Raw genomic sequence first — 15,877 nt, forward strand, 5'->3', positions numbered from 1 at the left:
AGAAAAGGCTGGCTTTTATCTTTCCGTTTTGTTCCGTGAAGTAGGACGCACAGACCTGCATCCGGTTCATGGCTTCTCGGATCTGATCAAGATGGTGAGCTGAGCTGAGGGCCTCCAGCCTGATGTCTGTTAATTTTAATTCCTTTTCTCTGAGCTCGCTCTTCAGCTGCAGAATGATCTCTGCCTCGGCCTCCGTGCATTCACAAATCCTAAAGGAAAGCCAGACACAAACTAAGTCATCAGGGGAAGCCCAAGGATTAGGGAAAGAAATGATTCTTTTAAAGGTTGAACTGCAGTAATATCCACCAGGTACAGAAATATTTTGCTGTTGGCAAAACCTACAGCAAAGGAGAGTTTTACCAGTGCTCATTCATAGGTTCAAAACTGAAATCAGCTCCTTTTCTTCTCATCTTTTTGTCCCGTTTTCAGAAGTTTAAAGTCAGTCTGGTATTAAGGAAGGAAAAGCAATCCTCAGAACTCCCTGGTGTCTGATATGGATAGAATAAACCATTGTGACATTTCACTGTGTATTTGTCAAGGGGCTTTACCCTCCGTTTGTAACATGAAATTCTCCTTTTTAAAAGCCAAATCATTATATTCTCAAAATGTTGATTTCGCCCTCTATAAAACTGTGCAAACAATAACCTTATTTGCCTCCATGCTGTCCTTCAGCATCCATGAAAATCCAATATAAATATTGTAGGAAATAAATTACAGAGATTAGTTTTGGACATTTAAAAAATGGATGAGTGTTACATAAACTTCCTGTTGGACTCTGAAGACTTAGAAGATCATAGCTAATGAAGCTAAGCCACCAATTTCAACCCACACCAGCAAGCTAGCTGGAAGCTGTCTGAAGGTCATATACCCTATATCCTTATAACTTTGTTGGGGTTTTACGTGTAACTTTGTTAGAGACAATCTGTCAAGAGATTTCTTTATATTAACTAATAACTTCCCCCTTTAAAATCTGAAGGCTTAGACAGTTGATCACTCACAAAAGTTTTCCTTATGTAAGGTGATGAAATTACTTAGTCAAAGCAACGTGGTACTGTTTTCTTTGCATGTCTAGGATAGTCATTTTCACCGAGCATACAAATACGTTTGCACAAAGTACTTTATAAAAACATATGGGATTATTTCACCAATTACATTTTACATGCTGTGTTTGTTTTTATTATACTATAAAATTTGGCTACTATAGAAATGTCATGATATCTAGTGCAACCAAAGGCAACTGGGTTTGGGGTTTGTTTGGGGAAACTATTGTTTAGTTGAAAAACAAAGGGCTACGTGAAGATGAAAACGCATGCAAAGGATTTTAGAAAAGGACAAAACTATCCAAGGCGAGGTTAGAACCTGTGTCTTTACAGTTTCATGCAACACGCTCTTTTACCGGGATCTATGCTTGTAGATCACAGGGCCATTTTTTCGTTTCTTGGGTGGCCAGACAAGGGGTGACCTGCACGTATGCACAGTTAGACAGACACATGGATAAATGCAAGTAAAAAAAAAAGAATGATTTAGAAAAATGTAGGATGAGATTGTGAAACAGCAGATACTAATAGAAAATAGAACAGAAACAAATATTGTCCCCCATTCCTAGAAAGAATGGTAACGATGGGTAAAAATGGATGTGTGTGGGAGAGTGAGCCGGATTGCATTTAGGACATGGCCACTGGCCTTGGCCGAAGTCAATTTTGAAAAGTTGGTCAAAATGACACCAAGGGAGTAACTTACGCTGAGGCCGACTGGGAGGGCTTCATGGAGGTGGAGCCACAGTCGCCAGTGTTGTGGGGTAGCTTGGGAGATGCTGGCAGAGAGGAATCTGTCAGCTCTTCAATGTCCGAATGTGAGGAAGGCGGCTTTGTGGACTTTTTCTTCCCAAAGGCTTGTTTGAAAGAGCTTCTCAGCTGCAAGGAAGACAGAAGTTACACTTTTGCCCATCTGAATGTGGAGGGATTATTGGCTGTGGGGCGTTAGTTAGCAGGCGCCATCCTAGCCACTGCCTGGGGTGAGTATACGTAAGCAGAGTATTAACAATGGCGGCACAGTATCCCTAAGACATCCATACTGTGCTCTGTAGTTCCCTTTTGTTCTTGTATTAATCCAGCAGAGCGCAAACATGGAGGGCTTTTGAACAGCGCGAGGTCAAGGGCATGGCTGTCAGAGCACTCATTTAAAACTAAGTACCTTGAAGGGATCTCTGTTCCCAAGGCTTCTCTCTTCAAGGCAATTTGTTTTAAATGGCCACTTTAGCGCCACAATCAAGTCATGTCCTGCTGACAGTCCAAACTTAAAAAGCAAAATGAAATCAAATTCACCTAACACTTCATTAATTGTGATTTTTTTTTGTGGCTATTCAGATTTCCAATTCCAAGACTATTCAAAACCAGAATTGGTATCCCCTACAGCTCTTTTCAGAAAGTGGTTTTACTTCTCTTGAAAATTTGAGATTAAAATGAAAAGGCACAAAGAAAAGACATACAAGGTAATCTGTTTTTAAAAGGTATAAAAGCCTGCTGCCAAAATGAATAGCATTCATGCCGAGGTAGGGTGTTTTGTATAGATGCATGCCAAATGTCCACGGTTATATATTCACCTCACTTCCTCTAGAGTTCACCTTGCAGAAATATGAAAGAGTGTAGAATTACAAATCAAGGGAATGAAGGCTGATCAGTATTTTAAAATATTACCTGCATAAACATTTGTTTGAAACAAAAAGATATTTGTTTTCATTATTTCCAGAAAAGCACCCCAGTAAAAGTCTCAACTAGCTTTGAGTGTCCTCAAAAAACTATTCATGTGAAGGTTGATTTTTGTCTCAAGGTATTGATAGAAATTCTGTTCTTTACTGTACTACCCTTTTTGCTGATTAATATTGTCATAAATAATAAAAATATCTCTAGGAAATTTATGCATAGTTCTTCTAAAGTTCATTTCTATACTCCCACTATGGTCTATTTAGTAATCCTATTATGCTCTGTTAGATAAGTACATATATTCCAACAGAAACTAACACAGTTGATTTCTTATCTTATGGGCTGGTGCTTTCTTCATTGTACATTCTGTAGAGTCTCGGGGTTGGGGAGGACTTTGGTTTCAAGGTTTCTCCTTTCCCTCTCCCACTTCTGTTTCTACCATCCTCATCCTAATCACAATCTTCTTCCTCATCTCCATTGTGATAATGAAGCCCCACCCTTGCTCTCCGTCCTAGCCCCAACATGTGTGCCCTTTAGCGCCACGTCTGCCTAACTTTAGAAGTAAAGAACCTGAATGGGGCTCTGTCGACTGCTGGAGATTTCTAACCCCTCAACCCCCAGCCCCAAGTAAAAAGCTAAGTCCTTGTGTCATCCTAAGTTCTGACTTTCACCAGAGGGGATGTCTTACCCAGTTTTTCTTTTTCTTTTTCTTGGAGTCGGCATCATTACCGCTGCCAATGCTGGAGTGGCTCGTGGCGCTGTTGATACTAGAAACGCTTTCAGAGGAATGCTGTCTTCTGATGCGGAGATCTAGCAACAGACAGAGGGGGTCAAGTTCACTCACCATCTCCGTCTGCAGGCCAAGGGTGTGTGGCTTTCAAGCTAAGCACTGCTTTCTACAGCCCACTGCAGTGCAGTTCTGGTCTGATGTATTTAATAAAGCATAACTGTATTTGTTTTAATTAACTGGGTCGTACCCATGAAGAGTCAATGAGAATCTCAAATGGGCCCATGGCACCAGTGGTTTGAAGAGTTTTGAGTCTAGTCCAAAGCCGAATGGCTCAGCTCTGTGATTTTTACCAATACCTAATTAGACAGCCCTTCCAAAAATGATTTGTTTCTAATGATTACTTCCATGGAGCAAATGGAAATTCACAAGACGTGAAGAATGAATTCTGTCTCTCTAATATTTGTGCTATGAATAAAGTTACCAAGGCCAAATTCATTAACTTTCTACTTAATGGAATCATACCGGACCACTGCTGAAACATTCCTTGCAAGTCATGCACGCAAGCACTTCATTTCATAGGTGAGGGGCATGAACTGCAAAGAAGGTCTATATATGACCAAGGTTAAAGAAAGGGCAAAGAAAAACCTCCAAGCAACTCCTGATCAGATAAAACTCTTCCCCTTCTAACTCTTCATCTATGTGTTCTTAATTCCTGTCTAAGAGAGGGTGGTAGTGGCTATTCGTAAATTAAACAGACAATAACTTTATTATAGTACAATTCTTATAAACACATCCCTGGTCCCTGACCCAACAAAGAATAGTAAAATCAAAAGCAATAGCAGCTGGGCAGTGGTGGCGCACGCCTTTAATCCCAGCACTTGGGAGGATGAGGCAGGCAGATCTCTCTGAGTTTGGGGCTAGCCTAGTCTACAAGAGCTAGTTCCAAGAGAGGCTCCAAAGCTACAGAGAAGTCCAGTCTCAGGAAAAAAAAAAAAGCAATAGCAATGCTGGATGTGTCCTGATGTACTTAATTTTATTGTTAAAGCAATAAAATGTTTTTAACTACTAAATATAATCTGCACACAGTTACACACATGAAAACTCATGGTGTGACCATTGGTGCTACATTAATTCGTACTTCAACTTAGAGAAGATATTTGGAAGAGAACAGCTTTTGGTAGTCAGTATTTTATAAAGGTATCTACTCATCCCAAGTAATTAGCTTATAGCAGGTAGATATATTAGAATTAAACTGATATTGAAATTTTATCTATTTGCAACAACCTGATATCTTCAGTGGGACACTAAGAAAACTGTAAAGAAAAAATTTGCTTTTAGGATATAACTTGTAGTATATTTAATTCGCATCAGTATAGATTAGCCTGACAAATATGAATTTTGATGGGACCTGTAGGATGTCAAAAATTGCTATATGATTGCTATATAGCATTTAAAATGTTTCTATGGGAAGCCTGTTCTTTTCTGAAGGGAAGCGGAGTAGGAATGGCTCTAGGGAGGGTGGTGACTAGCAGTAGCGGAGGGAGGGGAAACTGCAGATGGAATGTACTGAAACAAGACAAAGAAAGAAAAGAATACAAAAGAAATACAATAAATTAAGATACAATAAAACTAGTATTGTCAATAAAAACATTTCCATAGAAATAATAACAGATTCAGTGGATAACAAATTATTCTAAAAAGTATTTACTGTTATCCAATTTCATACAGAAACACACACATTTCTGTATAAATAATATATAACACATATAATATAAAATATCATGTTTTACATAATTATCATTTATAACATATTGTATATATTATAAATAACTGATCAATAGTTGATAACTAAGGAAAACCTCCTATAGAATGATATTATATCTGTGCAAAGAAAAGGAAAATTTCCATACTTTTAACTTTTAGCCTTTTAACATTTTTATTATACTTTTCAAATATAATCATATTCAAGGATGCATTTGTTTCCTTTATTTTAAATGTCATGTAATCTCATAGATTAGTTATTTATTTTTATTTCTATATTTAAGACAAAATAGAATACCATGTACAAAAATTTAGATATATCTAGAAATGAATTCATATTTTGTGGTAGATTTACTTACCAGACTGGTAATAAATACAGCATAAAAATTTAGAGGAGAACAAGAGTAACAGATGGGATTTTTGCCAGATTGGCCTGTGTAGAAAAGTGTCACCTCGCTGCATATATTTATCCTAGGGCCCGATGTCAAAATGTAGAGAAAATTACAGTTTCAAAGCTTCAAAGACAGTATTTCAACCTCATCAGCTGAATTACTAGTGAAAGTTGCATGGCTTGGACAGGCCACTATTTTTGCCATGCAACACTGGCTGTCAATAAAATACAAGCAACATGTTTGTTGTAACAGAACTGAATGTTGTTTCAATACTTCAGAAATATAAATCATGCTACAGATTCAACTATTCTGTCTTCTGATTGTTCTCGAGGTGTAACATTTAAACATTTTTAATGCTTTTGGATGGATTTAGACCTAACCGATTATCCAGCCTATACTTCCAAGCAACAAAATTCCTATATTTGAATTCTAGAAGATACAGTAAGCTACCTGTTGCCTAAGATAAAAGGAGTCATTCCAGAAAGCTTCACTTCAGTGACTTGTGTTTTATTAAGGGAAGGATTAAGCCTTTTTAAAGCCCTTCTGGACCTATTTATGACACAAAGATTTAGAACATAAGCTGCTTTATTATAGCTGTGAGATAAGCCTTAAATATGCAGTAATTTTCCATGCAGCATATAAATCAACTTCCCCACATGGAAAGTTGCTGAATTTTTAACAGAAGTAGCTCACAAAAATAAGTCTGTCTTTCACAGTAAATATACCCCTTTATGTATTATTGTAAAACTTAAATTCAACCATATAATTTTTGATTCTATAAACTTTGGATAAGCCTCCATGTGGTGGTTTGAATAGGAATGACCATTGTAGACTCATGAGTCTGAAAGCTTGGTCCATAGGGACTGGTACTATTACAAAGTGTGGTCTCAATAGAGTAGGCGTGACCTTGATGAAGGAAGTTTGTCACTGGGGGGTGGGCTTTGAGTCTCACAAGCCCAAGCCAGGCTTAGGGATTCAGGACTCCTCCTGTTGCCTTTGGATCCTGGTGTAGAAATTTTAGCTCCTTCTCCAGCAGCTAAAATGTCTACCTGTCTGCCACCATGCTTCCCTTGATGACAATGGACTAAACCTCTGAACTGTAAGCCAGTCCCAATTAAATGCTTCTTTTTAATAAGAGTTGTCATGGTCATGGAAACTCTTCAAAGTAATGGAAATCCTAACTAAGACACTCCTACACATTTAAGGTATTGCCACAGTCAAAATACAAATTAAAAGATTTTCTAGCATAAATTTAAGAAGGTAGATTTAATAGGTATGGGAAGAAATGTAAATATGAATACTTTCCCAGAAATATATAACAGGGGATTTGAACCAGTTTAGGGGGCCAGGAGGCCTGCTTTGGCTAAATCCTGCAGTTTTCTAAAATGTTTTGATTTTTATCAAATATAGGAGAATATTAGAAGTGAGCAGGGTATAATAAGAAATTCAGGCTGGAAAACAATTTCAATATGGAGTGCACACAAAAATACAAAAGCAAGAAGCAAATTCAAGAACAAAGTGTGGAACATAACTACTAATCACTGAATATTTGTTGAGTGAGTCAAGCTGGTGAGGAGATGTAGTGTCACATTTAATAGTCTGAATTTCTCACAGTAGACAATGGGGTCTTGGTTAGTACATGTTTTTACACAACTTCTCTGGCTTTGATGTGAGGGATGTTGTAGACCAGTGGTTCTCAACCTATGGGTTATGATGCTTAAAAAAAACTAGAAAATGCAGATATTTACATTACCAATTATAACAGGAGAAAATTACAATTATGAAATAACATCAAACATAATTTTATGGTTGGGGTCACCACAACATGAGGAATTGTATTAGAGGGTTGTTGCATTAGGAAAAGTTGAGAACCCACTGGTGTAGTCTGTACAAGATTTTTCATCTGTGTGGTATTGTGGATTAGAAATAGGGCCTTGTGGATGATAGACAGGCACTCTGTCCAAATGTAGGAAGAAGTTAAGAAACATAGAGCCTATGTAGGAGTCCATAGTCAGAGTTCAGAGGAGAGATGGAGGATGGTGATGGAGCCAGAGAAAAGTGAACATTCAAGAGCTATTGAAGGCATGGAGGCAATAAACCCATAGATATACTGAATCAGGAGAACAGTGCTTATGACTGATATGTACCATTTCCGGCTGCAAGAAAGAAAAGATGGTGATACTGTATCAGAGTCAAAGGATGGTGAATAGAGGAAGTGTAAGTGGAAGGATGGCAAGTAGAGAATGTTGATCTTCAGGTGCAAAAGTTAAACCCGAAGGCATCCTAGTCCATCTCTCCTTTGGCATTAAGAGGTGAGCTTGGCTTCAAGGCACATTAGACCAGTTCCTAGTAAAAGCAGTAATTGTAGCTTGAGCAGTAGACAAATTCATAGACTTTTAGATAGAATATGTAACATCATATGGTTCAGAATCATAATGAAGAAGGATGTAGGATACCAACAATTAAAAATGGATACAGAAGAGTGAATGGATATTTAACACATAAAAATTTGCAAGGAATTAAAAAGGACTAGAAATATCACGGTAGCTCAGGAAATGATCCCAGCAGTTGGCCCAGGGGATTGTGTGCTACTTAACAGTTTCTGTACAACAAAGAAAGCCATCAGGCAAAGGAAAGATATTGTCTACAGAATAGTAGGACATTTTATCCCAATTATACACACAACAGGAAACTAACATATAGAAACTCTACAGGACTTAAAAAATTAAATGTCAGCCTTGAGAGATAGCTGAGTTGTTAAGATCACTGATTGCTGCTTCAAAGGACCCATGTTTGATTTCCAGCACCCACATGACAGCACCTACATTTGTCAGTCCAGTCCCATGGGATCCAACAACCTCTTCTGGCTTCTATGGACACTAGGCACACATGCATTGCTCAGACACACATTGAGGCAAAACACTCATAAAGAATAACATAAAACTTAAAATATTATATACCAAAATAGAAGTCTCACCCAATCGATAAGTGGACTAGTGATTTGAATAGATGGTTCTCAAAGGAAGAAGTTAAAATAACCAATACATATTTGATATAGTGTTCAGCATCATTAGGCATCAGGAGATGTAAATTAAAACGTTGAGATTCCACTCTAGCCAGAGTAACTATCATCAAGAATGTCAATGGCAAATGCTGGCAAGGGAGAGAGGGGGATTGTAGCTGGCCCACAATAACAACAGGTACTAAGTAACTACTACAACTCCTCTGGAAATAAGCGTGGAAGTTACTCACAGAAACTAGTAACAGATCTATCAATAGACCCAATTCTACCACTGAAGGTATATACCTGAAGGATTCTCGGTCATCATAACATAGAGATACTTGATTAGCCATGTTTACATGGCACTATCCTGATAATCAAGATAAAGAGCTAGCCTATATGTTCACCAACAGGCACTAGGTAAAGACCGAATAATTTTCAGGAAGATAGGGGACCAGAAAGAAGGAAAGAAAGGTGAGAAAAGAAGACAGTCTGTGAGGGAAGCAAGAACAAAATATAATGACATATATGTATGAAATATCATGGCGCTTAAAAAAATTCTACATGAAGAACAATGTATGACAGCATGAATATTTGCAAAAATAAACATTTCAAGTGTGAGAGTTTGGGCCTCACTAATAGAATCTGTTTTCCTACCTAATACAAGAAATTGAAATATTTAATGAATTAAGTATTACATATGTCACTATTGGTCCTGGACAAAATACTTTTGGTGCAAGGGTGGGAATAGCGGGTGTCATCCCAGTGGGTTGAAGAGGGATTAGTAATTGGAGACATGGAAAGAATGCAAAACTATTTATCAGAACTTGTCTGGAACTGAGAAAAGAGGTGACAAGACATTCAGGATTTAGAAAAGGATTTTAAATTGAAGGAAGAACAATGTACTTCAACATGCTGATGTCAGGATATAAATAAATAGAACATAGGTAAAGAAGAATTAGGACTTAAAAAAACCAATTATCATTTTTTTCCATGGCATTCCAAGGCATCAGGATGGTGGCAAAGAATCACACAGGCATGGTACTGATACACTTTTATTTGGCTCCTGGCCACTTTAAAACTCCTAGCTACTGGAAATGTACCTTCTCATTGACCCTACCCATAAGACCTTGCTCCCAGAGTACATTGGATCTTGATTATCATATCCATTCTTAGGCTTGATTTGCTTGAATTCAGAAAATTAACCAACTTTCAACCTACCAGCTTCAATGTAGTAGTTCAAACAGAGAAAAACGTTCTCAAGGTTTGGAATTCTGAAGCAATTATGTTACTTACTATAAAAGGTGGCACCACTGAGTAAGTAAAACTCTACTGTAACTGATCCCATGCCAGTGTTTACAGTATGGGATGACACAGGGCACAACTTGAAGTATACCTTTGGGAGGGTGGTCTGGGCCATTCAGCGCACCCTGAATAGCTGCCTGGGCAGCAGAGTTCTGGGCTTTCAGCATTTCAATGGTTTCCCGTAGTTCTATGAGTTCTGATTCCTGTGGAATGAGCAGAATTTGGGAGTTTAATGTCTAGAAAAAATAAAAGGTCATTGTTAATACTTTCCTGTCAAATGGGTTTGATCGTATTTAGCCCTATACTCCTGAAGGAGTTGGAGTCTTGGCTGACCTTGTCAAATTGTATCTAAATTTTTGTTAGTTAAAGGAGGAATTTTAAGAATCCTTTCCTATTAATCTCAAGAGTCCATAATCCTTTCAAAGGGAGGTACATGGCTGATCCCTTCAAAGCAAGGCAAGATAAACTGTCACTCAGTTTAGCATTACCTATGGGAACATTAGATATTAAATCTCAATATTTCAACATAACACTATGTTGCCTTTTGTGTCCAATGGAGCCCCTGATTTTAGATTTTGTCTGAAATGCTTTGTACCTTGGGAATTGATTCTCTGTCTTCAAGCATAAATCTTGGCACTCGTTCCAAATGCAGTTCTTTGAACTGTCACCTTACTATGTTGGGAGGGCATATTAAAGTCACCTTAGAATCCTGATATTATTTTCATGCAGCAGTGAACAGAAACATATGAAATACAAAGACTTTATATATTAAATTATAAATAATATCAGTGTCCTTTCTTAGTGTCTCACAGAATACAAGGAAAAGCTAAGCAATTTCATTGCAGAAAGTTGCTTCCTATGTTGGAAAGTCCAGTAACGATTCTAATCTTAGGAAGACACTGCAATTGCTTGAAATGACACGGGACATTAGAATAGATATACAATCAGTGCCTCGTGATTGTTTCCTCTCTGTCCTTTTCTCTTTTTTTCTGAGAAAAGACTTCACTCATTACTCAGGCAACAATACAATGTCTCGGCCTCCTATGTGCTGGGGTTCCAGGCTTGAACATCATGCTGCCTTTTATACATCTATTTGCTTGAGTATCTCACATGGTCATGAAGGACACGTGTTAGATTGAAAAATAAACTCTTGTGAACACTAAACAGTTTGTAAATACGAACCTCATAATGAAAATTAGAAAAAAATTACTGAAATTATACACAGATTTCAAATAATTCGCTGTAACCATTCATGTCTCGTAAAGGAAACATATCACATTGTAGACACAATTTGCAACCCAGTTCTTCATAACGCTTTTGTCTCCCCCAACTTCTGCTTTGTGTCTCTTGTTTAATTACTACAAGTAATTCTGCTAAAACTTGATGTTTCTACTTGAAACCCTGGAAAGAGAAAGAATTTACTGGAAATAGATTCACATAATTTAAAAATCAATTTTATAACCAGTGCTTAGGTGAGTGTTAAATTTTAATTAAAGTCATATTTTCATCCCTGGATTTGGAACCAATGATGCTTATGCTGCAGACTTAAAAATCTGCTAAAATATTTAAAATATTTGAGTCTGGCTTTACAGAAAAAATGGAAATAAGATCTTATGCAAATGTAATAATTGAGCTTAATTTTGAGCTAGCTGAGTTATTGAAAGCGCCAATAACTTTTTTTTTTCTAGAAAAGTCTCTTCTATAAACTTTGTTTTTTCTCTATGTAGCCCTGGCTGTCCTGGAACTAGCTCTATAGATTAGACTGGCCTCGAACTCACAGAGATCCCCCAGCCTCTGCTTCCAGAGTGTCAGGATAAAAGGTGTGCACCACTACATTGATTTTTTTGTCTAACCCTTTAAAAGTGATTAAAAGTGGACTATTCATATAATATTGCCTTTTTATAGCATTGTGTTTAATTCACCTTAGAAGAATGATCAATTTGTAAAATTAAGGTTTACTTTGAAAGTGGCAGATATCTATAAACCAATTGTTATCTGTGATGGGTTAATTAAACTAAGTGAAGGATAACTAGGTAAGAAATATATTTACTATATGATTTTGAAAACTTCTCTCTGTTAAAAACTAGCTGATCTGAAATCATGTTGGTATTTCTACAGGGCAGTTTTCTAAGCATAAATAACTGCCTATAACAAATTCTGTAAGATTTTAATTAAACTGATAGCTAAATTCCATAAGGATTGATATGATCTGTTCAAACCTATATTTCTTATTCCCTATATCTGCAAAATTTTCCATTAATGAAATCTACTCTCATTTTGTCATTCAAGCTACAACCATGACCTTTCTGAGAATTTCATATGATGTTTACCTTTTGCCAAATATTCTTTCCCTTACAGGCCAAAATGAAATACCCCTGTCAGAAAAATAAAATAAAAGAGGTCCCTTTTATACCATTTAATGGAATATCTTATTTTGTAGCTGAGAGATCATTCTTTTTGATTGATTTATAATTCAGTAAATGCTGGAGTGATTTTATGAAAAGTTCAGGTTTACACGCAATAGATGTGTTTGTTCTCTGAAGAAAAAATTTCAGCTTTACTACTCATATATAATAGGATGGATGTGTTTTTACTACTCACATATAATAGGATGGATGTGTTTTTACTACTCACATATAATAGGATGGATGTGTTTTTACTACTCACATATAATAGGATGGATGTGTTTTTACTACTCACATATAATAGGGAGTACAGGTGCTATATGAAAACATGAAAACTTTCACAATCTATTATAAACAGAAAGTCTCTGCATGGCTAAGTAAGTAGAACTATCTTTACTGAGTAGCAAGGAAGTCACAGTTCCCTTTCTTTCTTCCACGGTAGAAGATTAGAAATTAACAAAAAGTATTTTAAATATTTGACTAGGATTTAGAAAATTTCCAATATTATTCTGACCCTCATTGTTTTTTGTCATTAGAGTTGGTTGTTTATATTGATTTTCCTGCATATTTTTCCAGGATTACTGCAATGCACTGAAATTACAATGTTGCCTCAAAACACGTACATGTATCTCCCACCACTGCTTCTCTTTGCTTCCTTGCTGGTGAGACGTTGGGATAAAGACTATGGTCAGTAATGAATTCCAGAAACAGATGACTACAAAATCATAAGACAATCTGAAATGTCTTCAGATGGTCTCTATTTTGTTGTGGACAACAGAAAATACTTAAGTCTTGAGAGTCACTGGTCAGCCTTTATGGAAACACTCTGAGAAATAGCTATGTCATACGGATAACTGTTTAGTCTGTTGTCAATACAGTCATTACAGCCATTCAGACTTTTCTGAAACACAAGAGAAAACAGGTCTGACTAATTCCACAAGGATGCCTAGGAATTAAGATGTCAGATAGTATTTTGTTGTCTCTCTCCAATTCCTATAATAAATTCAAGATAACGATTCCATGACTTCTGTTGACCATGTAAAAGTATACTTTCATATGGTTTCTAATTTGGATAGTTGCCATGTATCTTTTAGGCTCGACAAGTTATGGCGATTATATTTGAAATGCTTGATTCTAGCCTTTGATATTCTTTCCAAACTAATTTCGTAGTTGTTCTCGACCTCTTTCAAAACTTCTCACTAAGTTCCACTAAAAAACCCTACAAGCTCGATAACAAATCTTGTCAAACAACTGAACCTTCTAGGCAAGGCTGCTCAATTTTACACTAAATCTGTCTTTACTTCCTAACAATGGTACTCAGTTAATCTCATAGTTTAGCTGTAGTTTTCTTGAAAACATTCTTTTCTCCCCAGCCATCTGTGCATTTTCCTTGAAATCTACCTATTTTTTAAATTCAAATAATTTTCTTCTTACCCCATAGGAGTTAAATAAAAATTTGGTGAACAACTAATGGGCAAATGGACCGTGGAACTCTAGAGCTGAGATTAAAAATACAGTTCTGTATTCTTGATGCTTTTTCTTAAGATTGTTGGATCAGAGAGTGATATACCCTTTTTATCTTAGTTCCCTTGTGAATGCCTTTCCTGAAATATTAAACGTTATGACCTCAGCTTTTAGAAAAATGTCGAAGTGAACAATGTGTTTTGTCTTCTGTTATTTCATGACCCCAATTTAAGAACCCTTGAGATACATTTATCTGTAAATTCAGGGCCAAGGTGTTGGTCTGCTCAATCTAAATCATACTCTTCTGGTCAGACAATGAGAACAAAACACACCAAGAAATCTCCCTTTGTTCCTTAGCTTCTCTGAAAGCTGGTCAGTTTAGGGCTTTGTGATCGGTCCATGTGGTTTAGATACATTGCGTACATTCATTTCCTGATTTGATGCAGTTTCTGTTACTGAATTACATCATAGTATAAGTTATTTTATAGATTTCTTCAAAGAAAAATAAATGTGAATTCACATATTTGAGATGCATAGAAAGCTATCAAGATTCACATCTCTGTATAGTTCTGAACTGAAGAGGAATTACTTTATGCTTAGTTAAAAGTAGTAAAGGCAATATCACACATGATATTTCTTAACAATTTCCAACAATTTTGATGATGTTATTTGAAGTGTACTATGTATTATATTAATATAATATATATAATATGTAATATAACATATATAATATGTAATATATTAAGGAATTATATTTTGTGGTGGACTACATCCACATAAAACTGGAGAAAGCTTGGAAAGGAATTATAGACACACACACACACACACACACACACACACACACACACAGTTTAGTCACATTTTTTGGGCTGGTGGTGTGCCACAGCTTTCTTAAGAGAGCTCTTCCTGATTCAGCAGTAGCAAAAAGCAAAACAAAATACATGGTTTCAAACAGCTTCCTGGTTTGTCAGCAGAAATGGTTCAGACTCTTTTGACAGGTCAGGCTACAGAGCATTTAAATGGGGTCTAGGAATAGACTGTTACAATTTGCTTAATGGCATCATAGACCCGCTTGTGCCTAAAAATGGGCCAATGTACATGGCTCTCAGAGGCAGTGAAGGGACCTTCAATGTGCTGGACTAGGCAGGGCAAGCAGGCAGGGCCATGTTGGCCCTCATCATGCCCACTTAGTATTAAAAAAATGTACACTGCTGGTCAGAAAATAATTACAGATACACAATAAACACAGATTCAGACATAAAAGACCTCTACATGAGATAGTGTGTTTTAAAAATGTACATAGGCTTGGGAGAGAGAAGAAAAAGAGTTTAGACAGTTATAAAAAGAAGTAAATGTTTTTTTTTAAACATAAACCAAAGTCTTTAAAGAGACAGAATAAACTTGTAGGATAAGTAATAGGGTAAGAAAAATAAGTCATGTAAAGATGGAATATACACAGAGATTCTGGATTATGTATACTATTGTGTTTTCTTTGACTATTTTGACTGCAGAGAGACATCCGATTCTGCAGACTGCTAAGATAAACCAACATATAAATCTTAAAGGTGTATTGACTTCAAAAGTCTTCAGATATTATGAGTTAACATGCTTGTGTATCTTACAGAATTCTATTGGTAATTTTACTTGTATATATATATAAAAGAGTTAAAGGATATATGAAGGGATTGCCAAGAATCACTGTTGAATTTCCTTTCTTCAAGACATTCCAATGAATGCTAAAAAGCATTTTCAGAATATACGCAACATATGCCATATATGAATTAGTTTATGTTTTTTCACTTTTGCACATATATTTGTGCATGGTGAACATATCTGTGCACATATGTATATACATGTATGTATGCATGTGTACATGCATGGGTAGAGTTTGAGGTTGATTTGATTATCTTCCTAATGTATTTTACTTCTCTTGATGATCTTGAATCTAGTATGTATATCCATCTGGTTCTTGGAGTTGTCTGTTTCTGCCACCCACCTCCCACAGTAGGATTATAATCCTACTTAAAAGTAGGCCCTCATACAATTTTGGCTTTTATACTGGGTTCTGGAGGAATCCTTACTCTAGATCTCATACTTCCATGGCAAAAGATTTACCC

At 36.4% G+C, this 15,877-nt stretch overlaps 1 protein-coding gene across 1 annotated transcript in view; it reads right to left on the reverse strand.

Moving 5' to 3' along the window:
- Positions 1-15,877, reverse strand: part of Nav3 (neuron navigator 3) — a 583,384-nt gene that overhangs the window by 33,851 nt on the left and 533,656 nt on the right. Inside the window, exons 25-28 of the mRNA XM_038314956.1 lie at positions 9,983-10,094; positions 3,391-3,512; positions 1,741-1,913; positions 56-209 (exon numbers count right to left, since the gene is read on the reverse strand). Coding sequence (XP_038170884.1) covers positions 56-209; positions 1,741-1,913; positions 3,391-3,512; positions 9,983-10,094 — 561 coding nt within the window. The remainder of the gene's footprint in view (positions 1-55; positions 210-1,740; positions 1,914-3,390; positions 3,513-9,982; positions 10,095-15,877) is intronic.

The sequence above is a fragment of the Arvicola amphibius genome, chromosome 17, assembly GCF_903992535.2.
Source record: "Arvicola amphibius chromosome 17, mArvAmp1.2, whole genome shotgun sequence".
Taxonomy (NCBI): Eukaryota; Metazoa; Chordata; class Mammalia; order Rodentia; family Cricetidae; genus Arvicola; species Arvicola amphibius.